Source organism: Platalea leucorodia (assembly GCF_965183815.1).
Source record: "Platalea leucorodia genome assembly, chromosome: 12".
In the NCBI taxonomy this organism is placed as follows: domain Eukaryota; kingdom Metazoa; phylum Chordata; class Aves; order Pelecaniformes; family Threskiornithidae; genus Platalea; species Platalea leucorodia.
Window position 1 is genome coordinate 17,411,055 of NC_138834.1, and position 17,167 is coordinate 17,428,221.

Genomic DNA, 17,167 nt, shown 5'->3' on the forward strand with positions numbered 1-17,167 from the left:
GGCACCTGCTCCCCACTGCCCTTTCGCCTTCCCCTGGAGCTGCAGTGAGGCGCTGTGGCTGCTGGCGGGCTTCTCCCTGGCCTGGAGGTGTCCAGCTGGCACGGCTCCGTGCGAGCACCGGCAGGGAAATGTCTGATGGCTCCTGCAGCCAAAGGGCTCCGGCAGGAGCCATGCAGCGGGGAGGGAGTGTGGCTCCGCTGGGCCATTGCAGAGGCCCTTGTGCTGCGGACGTTCGAGGCCTGGCCGGGGGACACGTGGGCTGAGGAGCCGTAGGTGGTGCCACGGGTGCGGGCTGGCTGCCGTAGCTGGGTGCAGGCTGGGGGAGCCCAGCTGGCCTGGGCTGCAGGTGGGGGACGCCTGGCCGTGCTCAGGCAGGACCTGCCTGCAGAGAGGTCTTTGCCCTGCTCCTGGGCACTTCAGCCTGCTGAAGTGGGGGGACTTCAGCCTGCTGAAACCTCGGCCCCCTCATGGATGGGCAGAACTGTGCTGCTGGCCAAGGGGCCAGGACAAAGCTTCACGTTCAAACCCTGGGATGAGGAGTTTTGAGGAGCAAACTCCTGCTGGTGGAAAGCCTGGGCAGCTGACAGTCTAAGGACTGCAGGCCGGGGAGCTTGCAGCTCCATGCCCAGGGACCCTGCCCGCTGGGGCTGCCTCACAGGCACTGTGACGAGCCCTGGGGATTGCCCATGAGAGGCCTGAGCCCATCCGGAGGGCACTGGGCTGTGGGGCAGAGCTCGAAGGCGCCGGGCTGGGCACCAGCTCCTCTGCTCACTCAAGGCCATGACCAAGGAGATCGGCCGGGCAGGGGGAAAGGCTGCAGCTGGACCTGAGGGAAGGAGGGCGGGAATGGGGGGATCTGTCCCGACGTCTGGGGCTGGGGGGCAGAAGGGCGTTGCTGCTGCCCCATGCCACGTGCCCAGAGCTGTCTGCAGCTGGTGCTGTCCCGGCCCCTCTGCTCTGGGCGGTCCAGGCAGGATCCGGCCCTGAGCGCGGGGTCAGATTTGCATGGAGGGGCCGTGCTCCGGGAGGGTGGGAGCTTAAAAGGGAGTTGGGGTCCGCGACACAGCCCCATCGGCGTGGGGACGCAGAGCTGGTGGGATTGCGCCATGGCCTGGGCCCCTCTCCTCCTCGCGGTGCTCGCCCATGGCTCAGGTGCCCTGTCCAGACTCGCGGTGCCCGGCCGGGGCCTTTGGGCACAGGGGCCCCTCCCCGTCCCGCTGCCCGGGGAGGGCTGTGCTCGTGGGGCACTGGCTGACCCCCGTCTTCTCCCCTCTCTCCTCTCCCTCTCCAGGTTCCCTGGTCCAGGCAGCGCTGACTCAGCCGCCCTCGATGTCAGCGAAGCCGGGAGAAACCGTCAGGATCACCTGCTCTGGGCTTAGCAGCAGCAGCTATGCTTATGTTGGCTGGTTCCAGCAGAAGGTACCTGGCAGTGGCCCTGTCACTGACATCTACAAAAGCAACCAGAGACCCTCGGACATCCCTGCGCGATTCTCTGGATCCACGTCTGGCTCCACGGGCACGTTAACCATCACTGGGGTCCAAGCCGAGGACGAGGCTGTCTACTTCTGTGGTAGCTACGATGGCAGCAGCAATACTGCCACAGTGACACAAAGCAATGGGGAAGTGATACAAAAACCTCCCGCCATCCCAGGGCCACTCAGGAGTCTCTGCTGTCCCCATTTGCTGGGGGGTCAGGTGCCCGCCATGGCCCTGCCCTTGCTGCCCTGTGCTGCAGGTGGTATCCTGGCTCGGCCATCCCTTAGAGCCCCACATCTGTGCCTGTCCCTTGTGATCTGGGGAGGGGATGACCCCCAGCTACCCTGCCCATGCCCAATGCTGCAAGTCCGAGGTCCCCTGCGCTCCCCAGCTCGCACCCAGAGCCCTGCCGGGTGCCTCCCTGCCCTCCTCCCTGCCCTCCTGCACCAGGAGCCCCTGGGGCATCACCCCAGGGGGGGGTCAGCCCTGCCAAAACTGCAGCCCCAGCACCAAGAGGTGGGGATGTGCCATGGGCAGAGGAGCTGGGCCAAAGCTTTGCCTTCAAACCTGGGGAAGGGACATTTCCCATGGGCGCAGCAGCTCCAGGGCCGTTGCACGAGGCTGCTGGGGCAGGGCAGGGCTGGCCGGGGGGCTGCTCTGTCGTGCTGCAAGAGGAGCCCATAGGCTACTGCACTGTTGGCTGTGTTTGCACCTCTGGCCTCCTGGAAGCCCCTGACCCTGGGCAATGTCCCACTATGGCCCCCAGGACAGCAAGGGGCTGCCCAGCACCCTGACCCCATCCCCATCCTGCTGCGGGACCCCGGGACTGGGGCTACCCCTGGGGACAAAGGCGGCGGCTCCTCCGTGTCATGGGGTGACGCTTGTTTTCAGTTTTGACACTTCCTACATCCCCATGAGTGTGACCGGGCAGGGGACATGGGCTGGGGGTGAGGGTTTGTGATAGGGCCAGGCTGTGGGCAGGGGTACTGGCCCCACAAGGGCTGTGTTTGTGGTGTCGGGAGCAGCTGCATGGGCAGCCGGGTCCCAGGTGGCCTTGTCCCCAGCTCTGTGCCCAGGACCATGGTGTTGGGCGGGAGGGCCATGTGCCATGGGCTGGGGCCAGGAAGGCATGGGCAGTGCTGCACCAGCACCCTGTGGTCCTCAGGCGCGAGGGCTACTCTCTGCTCCTGACACGCCCTGCTCCCAGCACCGCTTCCCTCGCCTGCTCCAGGCTGAGGTCCCAGGTGCTCATCTGTTGTGGATAACGTTCAGCTGAGGAGCTCGGAGGGGTGGAAATAGGGGAGCAACTCCTGCCTTTTCCCAGCCCTTTCCCCATGGGAGAGCCCAGTTGGGCCCAGCTGGCCCCCAAAATCCACCCCAGTGGCAACAGCCTGGGCAAGGCCTTGTTCTTCCATCCTCAGCACTGGCACCAGCTCGTCTGCTCCCCCCAACCCGTGGGGGGATGCTGGAGCTGTGGGTGCTGCCTGCCCCCTCTACCCTCCCCAGCCCCAGCAGCCCGGCTCTCCCGCACCCTTTGGCCCCGCAGCTGCTTGGCCCAGGCTGGGGACAGGGGGGTCCATGCTGGTGGGTTTCAGACTCTGAGCTGGGACGTGTCTCCGCTCTGTGCCCGGGGACAAGCCCCACTGCATCTGGGGCTGGGCGTGGAGCGGGGAGGGAGGTGGGGAGAGAGGCACGGGCAGGATCCGGCCCTGAGCGCGGGGTCAGATTTGCATGGAGGGGCCGTGCTCCGGGCAGGTGGGGGCTTAAAAGGGAGTTGGGGTCCGCGACACAGCCCCATCGGCGTGGGGACGCAGAGCTGGTGGGATTGCGCCATGGCCTGGGCCCCTCTCCTCCTCGCGGTGCTCGCCCATGGCTCAGGTGCCCTGTCCAGACTCGCGGTGCCCGGCCGGGGCCTTTGGGCACAGGGGTCCCTCCCCGTCCCGCTGCCCGGGGAGGGCTGTGCTCGTGGGGCACTGGCTGACCCCCGTCTTCTCCCCTCTCTCCTCTCCCTCTCCAGGTTCCCTGGTCCAGGCAGCAGTGACTCAGCCGCCCTCGATGTCAGCAAGCCCGGGAGGAACCGTCAGGATCACCTGCTCCGGGGTTGACAGCAGCTATCCTTATGTTGGCTGGTACCAGCAGAAGGTACCTGGCAGTGGCCCTGTCACTGTCATCTACAACAGCAACCAGAGACCCTCGGACATCCCTTCGCGATTCTCTGGATCTGCATCTGGCACCACGGGCACGTTAACCATCAGTGGGGTCCAAGCCGAGGACGAGGCTGTCTATTTCTGTGGTGGCTACGATGGCAGCAGCTATGTTCCCACAGTGACACAAAGCAATGGGGAAGTGATACAAAAACCTCCCGCCATCGCAAGGGCCTGTTAGGAGTCTCTGCTGTCCCTGTTTGATGGTGGGGCAGGTGCCCACCATGGCCCTGCCCTTGCTGCCCTGCGCTGCAGGTGGCTGTGCCTGGTGTCCCGGCTCAGCTGTCCCTTAGAGCCCCAGGTCTGTGCCCGTCCCCTGTCATTTGGGGAGGGGATGTACAGCACTTGGGAAAGTGCCACTCTACATGGCCACGTTACCCATCCCTGGGGTCCAAGCTGAGGCAGAGGCTGTCTCTTACTGTGCTGGCTGGGACACCAGTGCTGATCAGGGTCACCGTGACTCCCAGCACTGGGGAAGCAAGACACAAACCCGCTGTTGCCCCAGGGCCCCTCGGGTGCTGCCTCCTGCTGCTGCTTGGATGCAGTTGTGGACCAGCACACATGCCTGTGAGGTGACTCCTGCCATGGGGCATGTGCTCTGCCCCAGCAGGTCCCCTCCGTGCTGGCTGCAGGGAGGCAGCCTCCCTCAGCCCTGCCCTGCCTGTGCCCGTCAGGTCTCTGTGCCCCAGGCACACTGGGGAGGGCAGCGTTGGGGACAGGGAAGGGTCGTGGGGGTGGGGGCATTTCCCGTGGGCACAGCTGCTCTCAGGCTGGGCACAAAGCCTCCGAAGGGCACCGCGATCCCTGTGCCTGTGTTGGAGCAGGGCTGGCCCGGGGCTGCCCCCAACGGCAGCGAGCAGAGCCCCTGGGCTGCCCCGGCTCTGGCTGCGTTTGCCCAGTGCTGGCCCGTTGGGCTCTTGATCAGCTCATGGGGAGGCATTGCTGGAGCCCGGGGGCTCAGTGCTGGGTGGCTCCCGTTGTGCTGGGGACTGGAGACCTGGGAAGAGCAAAGGTCTTGAGCGATGGGCCTGGGCTGGCAGGGGCAGAGCCGTGGCAGAAAAGCAGCAAAGTAAGAGGTTTCCATAGGTGCTGGGGCTGGGGAAAGCCCCTGAATTGCTGGGGCTGGAGGTGCCTCTGGAGTTTGTCTCGTTCCACCACCTGCTCAAAGCTAGGCTGGCTACTGCAGGTTGCCCACAGCCTGTCCAGCCAGGTTTTTAATATCTCCAAGGGTAGAGCCTTCACAGCTCTCTGGGCAACCCGTTCCAGTGTTTGACCATCCTTGCAGCAGAAAAAAGGTTGTGCTCTGTTTAGGCAGATTTTCCTGTGTTTCAGCCTGTGCTCATTGCCTCTTACACCTTCAGCAGACACCTCTGAGAGGAGCCCAGCTCCATCTTCTTTCCTGCCCCCAGGAGAAAGATGCTCCTGAGGCTCCCCACCCTGGGCTAGCCATCCCAGCTCACGCTGCCTCTCTCTGTGAGTGATGCTCTGAGTCCTTCCTCATCCTCGAGGCCCTTCCCTGGCATCGCTCCCATCTGTCCCTGTCCCTGGCTGGGGAACCCAGAGCTGACACAGTACTGGGCTGTGCCTCAGGGCGCTGAGCCAAGGGGAAGGATCCTCTCCCCAGCTGCTGGCAACACTCCTGCTAATGCAGCTCACAGGCGCTTTGCTGGCTCCTGTGCAACTTCGTGTCCTCCCAGTCCCCTGGGGCCTTTTCTGCCACAGGGCTGCCATCCGCTTGGCCCCAGCGTTCCCAGCCAGGGTTTGTTCCCCCAGGGGCAGGGCACTGCATGGCTGTTGCAAGAGAAGGGGCAAGGGCCCCAGGTGCATTGGGGAAGGGCAGGAACAGCCAAGGCATGTGTTGGGCCTGGGACACCTGAAGGAAGGGAAGATGTGGAAAGTGAGGTGGGGGGTGCTGGGGGCTGGCATCGTCCCAACCCCATCACTGGGAGCTGTAGGGGCTGACTGCCCCCCTGCCCCCAGCAGCCCGGCTCTCCCGCACCCTTTGGCCCCGCAGCTGCTTGGCCCAGGCTGGGGACAGGGGGGTCCATGCTGGTGGGTTTCAGACTCTGAGCTGGGACATGTCTCCGCTCTGTGCCCGGGGACAAGCCCCACTGCATCTGGGGCTGGGCGTGGAGCGGGGAGGGAGGTGGGGAGAGAGGCGCGGGCAGGATCCGGCCCTGAGCGCGGGGTCAGATTTGCATGGAGGGGCCGTGCTCTGGGCAGGTGGGGGCTTAAAAGGGAGTTGGGGTCCGCGACACAGCCCCATCGGCGTGGGGACGCAGAGCTGGTGGGATTGCGCCATGGCCTGGGCCCCTCTCCTCCTCGCGGTGCTCGCCCATGGCTCAGGTGCCCTGTCCAGACTCGCTGCGCCCGGCCGGGGCCTTTGGGCACAGGGGTCCCTCCCCGTCCCGCTGCCCGGGGAGGGCTGTGCTCGTGGGGCACTGGCTGACCCCCATCTTCTCCCCTCTCTCCTCTCCCTCTCCAGGTTCCCTGGTCCAGGCAGCGCTGACTCAGCAGCCGCTCTCGTTGTCAGCGAACCCAGGAGAAACCGTCAGGATCACCTGCTCCGGGAGCAGCTACAGCTATGGCTGGTACCAGCACAAGGTACCTGGCAGTGCCCCTGTCACTGTCATCTACTACAATGACCAGAGACCCTCGGGCATCCCTGCGCGATTCTCCGGATCCAAGTCTGGCTCCACGGCCACGTTAACCATCAGTGGGGTCCAAGCCGAGGACGAGGCTGTCTATTTCTGTGGTAGCTACGACAGCAGCAGTACTGCTGCCACAGTGACACAAAGCAATGGGGAAGTGATACAAAAACCTCCCGCCATCGCAAGGGCCTGTTAGGAGTCTCTGCTGTCCCTGTTTGATGGTGGGGCAGGTGCCCACCATGGCCCTGCCCTTGCTGCCCTGCGCTGCAGGTGGCTGTGCCTGGTGTCCCGGCTCAGCTGTCCCTTAGAGCCCCAGGTCTGTGCCCGTCCCCTGTCATTTGGGGAGGGGATGTACAGCACTTGGGAAAGTGCCACTCTACATGGCCACGTTACCCATCCCTGGGGTCCAAGCTGAGGCAGAGGCTGTCTCTTACTGTGCTGGCTGGGACACCAGTGCTGATCAGGGTCACCGTGACTCCCAGCACTGGGGAAGCAAGACACAAACCCGCTGTTGCCCCAGGGCCCCTCGGGTGCTGCCTCCTGCTGCTGTGGGGGTTTAAAAGAGAGACGGGGTCCGTGACACAGCCCCATTGGTGTGGGGATGCAGAGCTGGTGGGATTGCACCATGGCCTGGGCCCCTCTCCTCCTCGCGGTGCTCGCCCATGGCTCAGGTGCCCTGTCCAGACTCGCTGCGCCCGGCCGGGGCCTTTGGGCACAGGGGTCCCTCCCCGTCCCGCTGCCCGGGGAGGGCTGTGCTCGTGGGGCACTGGCTGACCCCCATCTTCTCCCCTCTCTCCTCTCCCTCTCCAGGTTCCCTGGTGCAGGCAGCAGTGGTGCATGCTGCAAAGCTGCTGAGCACATTCTGCCCTTTCCCTTCTCATTTGCTTCCAGGCATGACTGGGTGATTGACATGGCAGCAGCAGAGAATGTCTGGCGTGGCCTCCGCTGCTCAGACCCGGCAGCTGGGACACAGCAGTTGTACGTAGCCTCCCCAGTGCCCCCCTGGGACCAGCACCTCCTTACCTGCTCCCGCTCCTGCCACGGCCATGTGCCAGGCAGGTGTTGAAGGGCCAACACCCCGGTACATCCAGCACAGCATCTGTCCTCCTCCATGCCTTCCTCCAAGGAAAAGAGATGCACTGTCAAACTGAATGTTATTCCTCTTTATTGTCCTCCCCTAAAATGGAACCAAAACCCCATCGAAGTCTGAGAAATGCTCAGAAACTGGTTGTCTGCATTCAGCTAAATGCTTTACATAGACAATTTCAGTGATTTTTTTTTTTTTTTGGTAGTTTCAGCCTTTGCACCAATGCATAAGCCTCCCCAGAGGCAAACCAAACCTCTGAAAGAGAAAGCGCCTCAAACCACAAAATCTTCGAAGCATAATTCATTTTCTAGTGACTCAGGAGGTTCACTGACTCTGCCCCTTTCTATTACCACTTGCACAAACCACAGCATTTGAATATTTTCAAGTTCAATTTAAGTTGGTGCTATTGAAATTCAGGGCTCCAAGAGCTTGTTTGCTCTGAGCCGAGCACCCTGTGCCCTGTGAGTTTGGCACCATGCTGGGAAAACACTTTACAAAGCAGCAGCCAAGCCTTCCCTGGGGAATTTGAAGTTAATTGTTCTTAGCTGAAACCCATCCTGGCTCACCCCTGCCTTGGCTATTGCAGCTGTATGTAGGTATCCACATCCCTTGCATGCTTTTCTCTGCTAGTCCCAGCTCTTCCTCTTTACCAACAGCCTCTGATGCCTCCTCTCCAACCTGTTTTGCGTGCCCTGGCCCTTGGCAGATGCTGCCAGGAGCCCTCACCTGAGGGCTGCTGCTCCAAGGGGCTGTGAAGGCAGGGGCTAATAGGGCGCTACCAGGACCTGGGGGATGCAGAATGGGCAGAGGCAGCTCTGTGGGAAGCCGAGTTCCTGGGTGGGTAGGGGATACTGCTGGCAGGGTGCTTGGAGCAAACCTGCAGGTCTCTGCATTCTCCCTGGCTCCTGTGCAAGGAAAATATGTCTGCCATGCCCTTCTGTTCCTGCTGCTCCTCCCTGCTGCTCCAGAGCTGGCTTAGCTGGTGGAGCAGCACCATCCTCCACCCCTGGTGCCTTGGGAAGGAGCCACCACCTTGGCAGAATGGGGTGAGATGGGTTTAAGTGCTCCGCTTGGTGCTGAAGGCTGCTCCGGCACCATCCAGCTCAGCTCCCAAAGGCAGGAGGGTGCCCAGGGCAGGATTGGCAGCACGCAGGCTGCCTGCCCTCCACTGCGCTCACCCTGGCAGTAACGCATGTTCCCCCTCGGCACACGCATGCACTGGGACCTGCTGCTCTCGCTCACCCTTTACTTCGTGGTCTTAGGCCATGCCGCCCACTCAGGGCTGCCTGTGCTCAGTGCATCTCTGACACCTCCACATGACATGTGATTTCAGCCAAGACCTCGGCCAACAGTGGCACAGCTGCTGGATATCCCCTGGGAGAGGTGGGTAGGGGGGAGCACGCACAAATACCATCCCTACTCCATCATGCCCAGCAAGCAGCACTGCACAAGCTGCATCAGTGGCTGGGAGCCTGGCTGCCTCCCCGCCACGCTCACGGGGCGCAGGGGCCGCCCGCTGTGCATAAGCAGCTGCTTAGGCTCCTTCTACACAGCAATGTGTCGCTGTGTTTAGTTCTTTGGTGGCAGGACCCAGCTGACCGTCCTCAGTAAGTTGCTCTGATGCTCACACAGGGTCTTCCCCATGTCAGGGGCTGTGTAGGCTCTTCCTGGGGTTTGAGGTGGGTTTTTTTTTTTTCTTTCTTCAACTTCTCCATTTGGTTATAGTAGCATGTCCTCTGTCGGTTTAACCGCACTGAAATGTATTCACGTGCCTTTCCTTGACAGGAGGAAACAAGGTTTTACAGGCTAATTGAGCTTTGCTGCTTGCAAAACATTTTTGGTCCTTTCAAATCTGCAGACCCTCTACTGATCCCGTGGGTCTTGTTCAACTTGTCTGAGTGCAGCAGTTACTGGGTAAAAATATATCTATATATTTGCCAGACAGCCAGATTATATTGGAGTTTATGAAACAGAAATTCCTTAACATTTCCCTTTCTCCTAAGGAGAAGCTCCCAGGTGTGCTCTATGGTATGATGAGGAAATATATAGGGGGGCTGAAATGGAAGGGCTTCAAGTCTGAGCAAACGGGTTGGGCTTGCTGGCTGAGGACAAGGTTGCCTCTTCATGTCTCAATGGCACTCAGGAGGATGGCTGCCTCTTCAGCCTCCAAAAAGCAGCGTAGCTGAGTCTTGGCTACAGCTGCACGCACGCATGGCACAGGGCCAAGTCATGGGATGCTGGTGACGGGGAATACTGCAGACACGCAGACTGGGTGTCCTCTGGAGACCTGGGGTCTCTTACCTCCAGGGCAGCCTTTTTAGATTGCTAGTCTAAATATTAAAAAATAAGCTGACTGCAGAGACCTCGAGCTATTAGCTCCTTTGCTGGTGGTGGGAGCTGCACTGAAAGATTCCAGCCAGGACCAAAACCCCGTGAGTACAGGCATGTCCACACTTTAAAGACCTTCCTCCTTCCACATCCACCTCCCCGCACCACTCTCTTCCCTCGCAGGGCAGCCCAAGGTCTCCCCCGCTGTCCACCTCTTCCCGCCATCTGCCGAGGAGCTCTCAGGGCAGAGCAAAGCCACCCTGGTGTGTCTGCTGGGACACTTCTACCCCGGCACCATGCAGGTGGCCTGGACAGCTGATGGCCATGCCCTCACCAGTGGCATCAAGACCAACCAGACCCAGTGGCAGACCAACAACCAGTACATGGCCAGTAGCTACCTGACGCTGAGTGCTGCTGACTGGAAGAGGCATGAGACCTACGCATGCAAGGTCAGGCATGAGAGTGGCACCATTGAGAAGGTCCTGAATAGATCTGAGCGCTCCTAAGCCTACTGGGGAACAGACAACCCTGGTCCTGGAACATCACATCCCCTGGCACAGTGCTTCACCACCTGCCCCATCCCTGTCCCCTCCCTCTATGCAAGTCACTGCCATCTCTGTGGGCTCTTCCTTTTCCTCATGCCTGAATCCCTCCCATCTCCCCTGCCCTGTCCCCTCGTCCTGGGCATCATCCAAATAAACCCTGAGCCAGTGCTGGCCCTGCATCCACGTTTCCCGGTCCTTCCTCCTTGGTCAAATAAGATCATGACCCTGCAACAAAACATGGCCCTGATCGGCTGAGAGCTTAACTGCTCGCTCCCACGTCTTGAGCTCGCTGCACTGGTGCATTTTCCCCCCCGCGATAGTCTGCAGCTGATCCTTGGGTGTCCCCAGCTGACTGCTGTCTTCCCTCCCCAGGCTCCTGTCCCAAATTCTGTTGCAGCTGGGGAGTGGAGCAGGAGCCATCTCAGGTGCTGCAGCTGCACCAGCCCTGAGTTTGGTCCGGGGGCACTGGCTTGATCTCCTGCAGCAAAGGCAGGAGCTAAATTAAGTTGGAGAAAGCAGCCAGCCAGGGGTCCTCCACTGCAGCGCCCAGTGCTGGCCGATGCCCCTAGCCCTCCCCTCCGCCTGCAGACTGGGCCCCCTGACCCAGGCAGGGCATTAAGCGCTGAAACCTGTGCTGAGCTCTGTTAGGGCAGAAATAAAACCTTGAATTCAGCCTTTGGTCATCACCCACTGATGCAGCAATAAGTGCCTTCAGCAAGCAACCCGGGGTGTGATCTTCCGTCATGGCTGGCAGGCTTTGTTGTCTCAGGGGGGGCTCTGAACGCACCAGAGCCAACCCTGCACCAGTGCCTTTGCCGGCACCAAGATGCTGGGTGTGACGGAGGGAAGTGCTTATTTATCCTCGATGGGATGGTCCAGCGCCTCGAGCGCCAGGCTGAGCTCTGGCACAGCGGCGGGTGCAGCGTGACGGCAGCCAGGGCTGCACTGCTCTCCTGCCACCGGCTGCCCCAGCACAGGGCACCCTGACACCGCTGCCACAAGGAGGCTCGCCCACCCACCATGCACCGAAAATCCTGCCCAGGTAAGGTTGTGGGCTGTGCCAGGGTCCGGTTTTTGCCCGGAGAGCAGAGTCAGGCTGCAGGGTGGCACAGGCACCAGGAGGTGGAGTGCCGTATGAAACCACAGCATCTACTCCAGCACTGGTGTTTCTGGGCAGTGGGAAGGACAGATGGATGGTTTATTCACGAAGTTTACCCGCACACATACTGTCCGATGGCCGGTGGTCCCTGTTCGTCCCGGCTGCAGACGCTGTGAGGCCCCAGGGGTGGCAGGACGGTGGCCAGTGCTCCCTGGGGCAGCCCACAGCCACCTGCATGGCAGCAGCACTGGTCGAGGCAAGGAGCTGCCTGTTGCGCCTTAGGGGCACCCAAAGCCTCCACCAGCCCTTCCTCACCTAGGATTAACATCCCCACACCACAGGCAGGGACATGGGCTTGTAACAAGCCCAGGGTGCATGGTCCTGGGTAGCAGTGGGTCTCTGGAGCAGCCAATGACACAGCCATGGCTCTGGAGAGCTGGGCAAAGTGGTCCACGTGGGATGGCAGGGCCAAGGCCACCTGTTTTCCCATGGCCCATCCAGCAAGGACACACAGTTTCACCATATGGCTGTCCTGCTGCTCCTGCCCTGCCACATCCACTGGGGCACGTCCAACGCCATGCATCCAGCCTGCTGTGTCTATCGGGACACATCCATCCCATCACCTCCATCCCGCTGCATCCATCGGGGCATCTCCATCCCATCACCTCCATCCTGCTGCGTCCATCGGGGCATCTCCATCCCATCACCTCCATCCTGCTGCATCCATCAAGGCATCTCCATCCCATCACCTCCATCCTGCCACATCCATGGGGTCCAGGACTGCTCCTGCCATGGGGCAGGAGGTTTTTGCATGGCCCTGTATCACTGTGTGGTGCTTTCGGGGCCGGGACCATGTTGACCGTCCTAGGTGAGTCGCCAACTTCTTCTCGGTCTTTCCTTCCCCACCACGAAATTGTGACATTTTGTCGATTTTTCAGTGATTTGGGGTTTTTTTCCTCGGACTTGGCGCTGGGCTGGGGTCTCCCGCCGGTTCGGGGGTGGACATTAAGCGCAGGATTGCGGCTTGTGTCTTGTCCCAGTGGACTTGGAGGTCTCTGGTGCGAGCCACAGAGGATTGGGGGGTATTTTCTCAATTGAAAGATCTTAAAATTTGGCCAGGAAATGTGTCTGAGGTCTCAGGGAACCTATTTCAGAAAATCAGGTTTAGGTGTCTAAGAAAGTCAATTTTATTCTTTGTTAAAGAAATTAGTCGTCAGTCTGAGGTCTAAGTGCTCAACTCTTAGTCCTGAGGACTAAGTCTGTCGCCCTCGGTGAAGAGCAGGGGCTCCTCTGTGGTGTCCCGCGGCCGAGGGTGCAGGCGCTGTGAAATGGCAGCCTGTCCTCGGCCGCGAGCAGGCTGAAGTTGCATCCAACTTTGTGTTAAAATGGCACGTCCCTGGGATCTTAACCAAAAGTTTTCAGGGGTATCTTAAAGAGCTCATTTGTCCAGGTAAGCTGTGTCAAAAATTGAGATTGTTGTGTTGAAAATGCTGCTGGGAACATTGTTTGTCTGTCTTTGTCTGTAATTTTTAAAAGAACTTGGCCAAAAATCCGAGTCTGAACCCAGTTACTAGAGGCGTAAGATCGAGAAAAATGTAGTTTGCCAATTTCTTCAGTGGCAAGTTTTTAATGGCGGAATCCTCCTGGTTTTCGAGTAGAGATAGAGATAGAGAAATTGTACATTTGAGGAGGCAGGAGAACCACTTCAGAAAGACCAAACATCTTTCCTCTGTCTTCCTTTGGGTGATTCTTAGTTCTACGTTTTCTGAGACAAGTCTGAAAGTGTCTGAAAGCAGAACTGGGCAGAAAACAGGACGGTTTGTCTTTGAAATTTTGATTTTAAAAACAATTGCCTTGCAAAAGGAAAAAAAATGGGTTTATGGCAACTAACCAGAAATTTTGGGGTTTTTTAATATTTATTTATTTATTTATTTATTATATGAAATATATATAAATACATAAATATGTATATTATATAAATTATATATAATAATACATATATTCATATAACAATATATACTACATATATATGCAGTATAGTATATATTTTATGTAATATATAATATACATATATATGACATGTATTAGATGTATATATAGAAATCTATAATATATAACCTGTATATGCACATATATATACATATAGTATATATATAACATATATACAAGTATATATGGGATGTATGTATATGTGTGTATTACACACACATATATACACATATATTTTTTTATATATACATCTGAGCAACCTGATTTAGTTGAAGATGTCCCTGCTCATTGTAGGGGGGTTGGACTGGATGACCTTTAAAGGTTCCCTTCCAACCCAGACTGTTCTATGATTATATATATATATATTATAGAGAGAGAGATGTATCCCAAATCTAGATATATTAGAGTTATAAATGATAAATGCTTAGCTGTGGGGGAAGTGGGGAGTTTCTGGGCAGTGCCAGCTGGGGCAGGCAGGGCAGGCAGGGCAGGCGGGGGGCTGTGGCGGGGCACAGGGTCCCCCCTGACCCCGTGCCGCTCTCTCTCCCCTCGCAGGGCAGCCCAAGGTCTCCCCCACCGTCCACCTCTTCCCGCCATCTGCCGACGAGCTCTCAACGCAGAGCAAAGCCACCCTGGTGTGTCTGCTGGGAGACTTCTACCCGCGCAGCGTGCAGGTGACCTGGACGGCCGATGGCCGCACCCTCTCCAGCGGCATCGAGACCAGCCAGCCCCAGCGGCAGACCAACAACCAGTACATGGCCAGCAGCTACCTGACGCTGAGTGCTGCCGACTGGAAGAGCCACGAGACCTATGCATGCAAGGTCACGCACGAGGCCGGCAACGTGGAGAAGAGCTTGAAGAGATCCGAGTGCTCCTAACCCTGCTGGGACCTCCCCGCACCCGGCAGCCCCTCGCCGGCCCCCTCCCTCTTCCCTGCTGCTGGGGGCAGCGGCTCCCCCCCCGCTGCAGATGTCTCTCCCCATGTCCCCCTGTCCCCTGCTCCTGTCCCCCTGCCCTGAGTGTCACACAAATAAACACCGACACTGAACTAGTGCTGGCTCAGCATCCCTGTCTCTGTGTCCTTCCAACGCGCCTGCTCCCCCCGTGCCGGCTGGCATTGCCCCAGTGGCACCAGTATGGAGGAGGGTGGGATGGAAACACACATGCGCACGCGCGCGTGCACACACACACACACACACACGTATTGCTGGGGGTGTCCAGGGCTCCTTGCAGCTCTTGCTCACCCCCAGGGACCCTGCTGAATCCCCCTGGCACCACCAAGACCAGGGTGTGAGCAGCTTGGGGCATCAGCATGGTCTAAGCTCCCAGGCTTAGACCTGGGACACGTGGTGTGGTGGGGCCCTTGCAGGGACACGTGGCTTGTGGTGGGGCCATGGCCAGCTGTGTCCCTTTGATGGTCAGGCCTGCCTCTGTCCCCATTTCCCTGGTCACCCCTATGTCCCCCGGGATGGGGGTGCCAGTGTAGTCGCCGGGGCATTCACATGCACCAGTCTGTTTCTTGCACCCTGTGCCACGGCAACCTGGGCCCCTGGTGCCACGTGCCCCATCCCCGGCACAGCCCCAGGGAAGTTTCCCTGTGGCCCTGCACATAGAGCGACTTGCAGCCACAGCTGTGCTGAGAGCACCAGTGCTCAGCTGTGGGTGCCTCATCAGAGCTGCCAGGAGCCACGCCGGGGACAGGGGATGGGAGCACCTGGCCACACTGTGTGCGATTCTGGGGGAAATGCCCCAGCCTCTTGGTAAAGGGGGGATGGCCTCACCACATCCCCCTCCTTGGGCTGTGTCAGTGCCAGTGGGGTGCCGGGCCCCACCAGGCTTTAGGTTGCCACACGTCCCTGCAGGAGTCTTCTGGGGACACAGAATCACAGAATCACAGAATGCTTTGGGATGGAAGGGACCTTTAAAGGTCGTCCAGTCCATGCCCCCCGCAATGGGCAGGGACAGCTACAACCAGATCAGGTTGCTCAGAGCCCCGTCCAGCCTGGCCTTGAACGTTTCCAAGGATGGGGCATCTCCCACCTCTCTGGGCAACCCCTTCCAGTGTTTCACTACCCTCATTGTAAAAAAGTTCTTCCTTATACCTAGTCTGAATCTACCCTCTTTTAGTTCAAAACCATCACCCCTTGTCCTATCACTACAGGCCCTGCTAAAAAGTCTGTCCCCATCTTTCTTACAAGCCCCCTTTAAGTACTGAAAGGCCGCGATAAGGTCTCCCCGCAGCCTCCTCTCTGCCAGGCTGAACACCCCCAGCTCTCAGCCTGTCCTCACAGCAGAGGTGCTCCAGCCCTCTGAGCATTTTTGTGCCCCTCCCCTGGCCCCGCTCCAACAGGTCCGTGTCCTTCCCGTGCTGAGGACCCCCGAGCTGGACACAGGGCTCCGGGGGGGGGTATCTCCACGTGCACTAAAAGCAGCAGGGCTGTTTGCGGCTGCCGATTCTCTCTCGCTGTCTGGTGACCCTGCAGCCCCTGGGGACGGTGGGGCACTGGGAGGTGCACTGAGTGCCCCAGGCCTCTGCCAGCCTGTCTCCCTGCCTGCATGCCACCGAAGTGGGTCATCCCAGCTGGCACAGGCAGGGGCTCAGCCCCTGCAGCACAGCACCACTCTGACCCCCAGCAAAGTCTCACCCCTCACTGGGGCCGCCCCGGGGTGCCCTGCTCTGGGGCTGCTGGGGTTTCCCCGGCTGCACCAGGCATTTTGTCCTCACCGGGGGACAGCTTGAGCCTTCTCTAGGCACCCCGAGGAGCTCCAGGGATGTGTGCCAGCCCTGCGGTGACCATGGGCACTGTGCAGTCCTGTCAGGACACAGATGGGAGGGGCAGGGGGGACGTGAGCCCTGGTCTGCCCTGGCCCTTCTTCCCTCCTGCTTTTTGCAGCTGGCAGCAGGGCCTGGACCCCACCAGAGGTGCCAACAGGCACCTCGTGCTCCAAAACAACTTTATTGGCTTTATTCTGTCTTTATTCTGGCTTTATCCTGTCTTTATTCTGGCTTTATCTTGCTCCCCAGCCAGGCAAGGGAGACCTTGCCACAGCACAGCCCCGTGCATGGGGCAAACCCCCTTCCCATCGCCCTGCACAGGGGACTGGGATGATGGAGGCAGTCCCAGTGTCCCTGCCCATGTGTGGGGTGACAGGCTCGGGGTTTTCGCAGGAAACCCCATCCCCACAGAGCAAACCTATGTCCAGGCCAGATGACAGCCCCTTGGACTGCCACTGGCCCCAGGGAAGGAGTCAGCAGTGGGATGGATGCTCAGCCTGCATCGCAGCAGGGGAAGGAAGGGCGATGGAGGCATCTGTCCTGATGCGTTTCAAAATGAGCTCCTTTAAGACACAGCTTCCCGGGCAGAGAGAGCCCACAGCGGCAGAGGGTCGGCAGAGTGGGTCCTGGGGTGCAGCCGGGCTGCAGCACCTGCGGTAGGGGGTCCAGGAGATGAGGGTCCCGGCAGCGTGGCTGCACATACCCAGCCTGGCTTGCTGCTGGGGGACATGGACTCAGAGACGGCAGCAGGTCCTCCGCCCCTTTCCATGGGCAAGCAAGTTATTCCCCAGCAACCCCCTGCTGCAGCATCCTCATCCCTGGCCTCATGGTGCTGCCGGGGCTTTCACCAGGGAGAGCTGCTGCCTGGGTTTCTGCCAGCCAAAAATGCCCCAAGGACTGAGACCTGCTGCCAGGAAGGATGCTCACTTTCCTTCCCACTGAGAAAGCTGAAGCCTCAGTAATTATTGCTTCCAGCAGTTGGCAAATCACCCCTTAAGCAGTGGTTGAGGCC

General features: G+C 59.5%; 1 protein-coding gene across 1 annotated transcript; it reads left to right on the forward strand.

Annotated features, from left to right (window-relative positions):
• Positions 1-5,980: 5,980 nt before the first annotated feature.
• LOC309596467 (immunoglobulin lambda-1 light chain-like) lies at positions 5,981-14,409 on the forward strand (the record flags this gene model as incomplete). Its single annotated transcript, XM_082324704.1, has 4 exons — positions 5,981-6,026; positions 6,166-6,467; positions 8,995-9,025; positions 13,935-14,409. The coding sequence occupies 4 exons, from the start codon at positions 5,981-5,983 to the stop codon at positions 14,255-14,257; spliced, it is 702 nt and encodes a 233-aa protein (XP_082180830.1). The 3' UTR covers positions 14,258-14,409.
• Between the last annotated feature and the right edge of the window lie 2,758 nt (positions 14,410-17,167).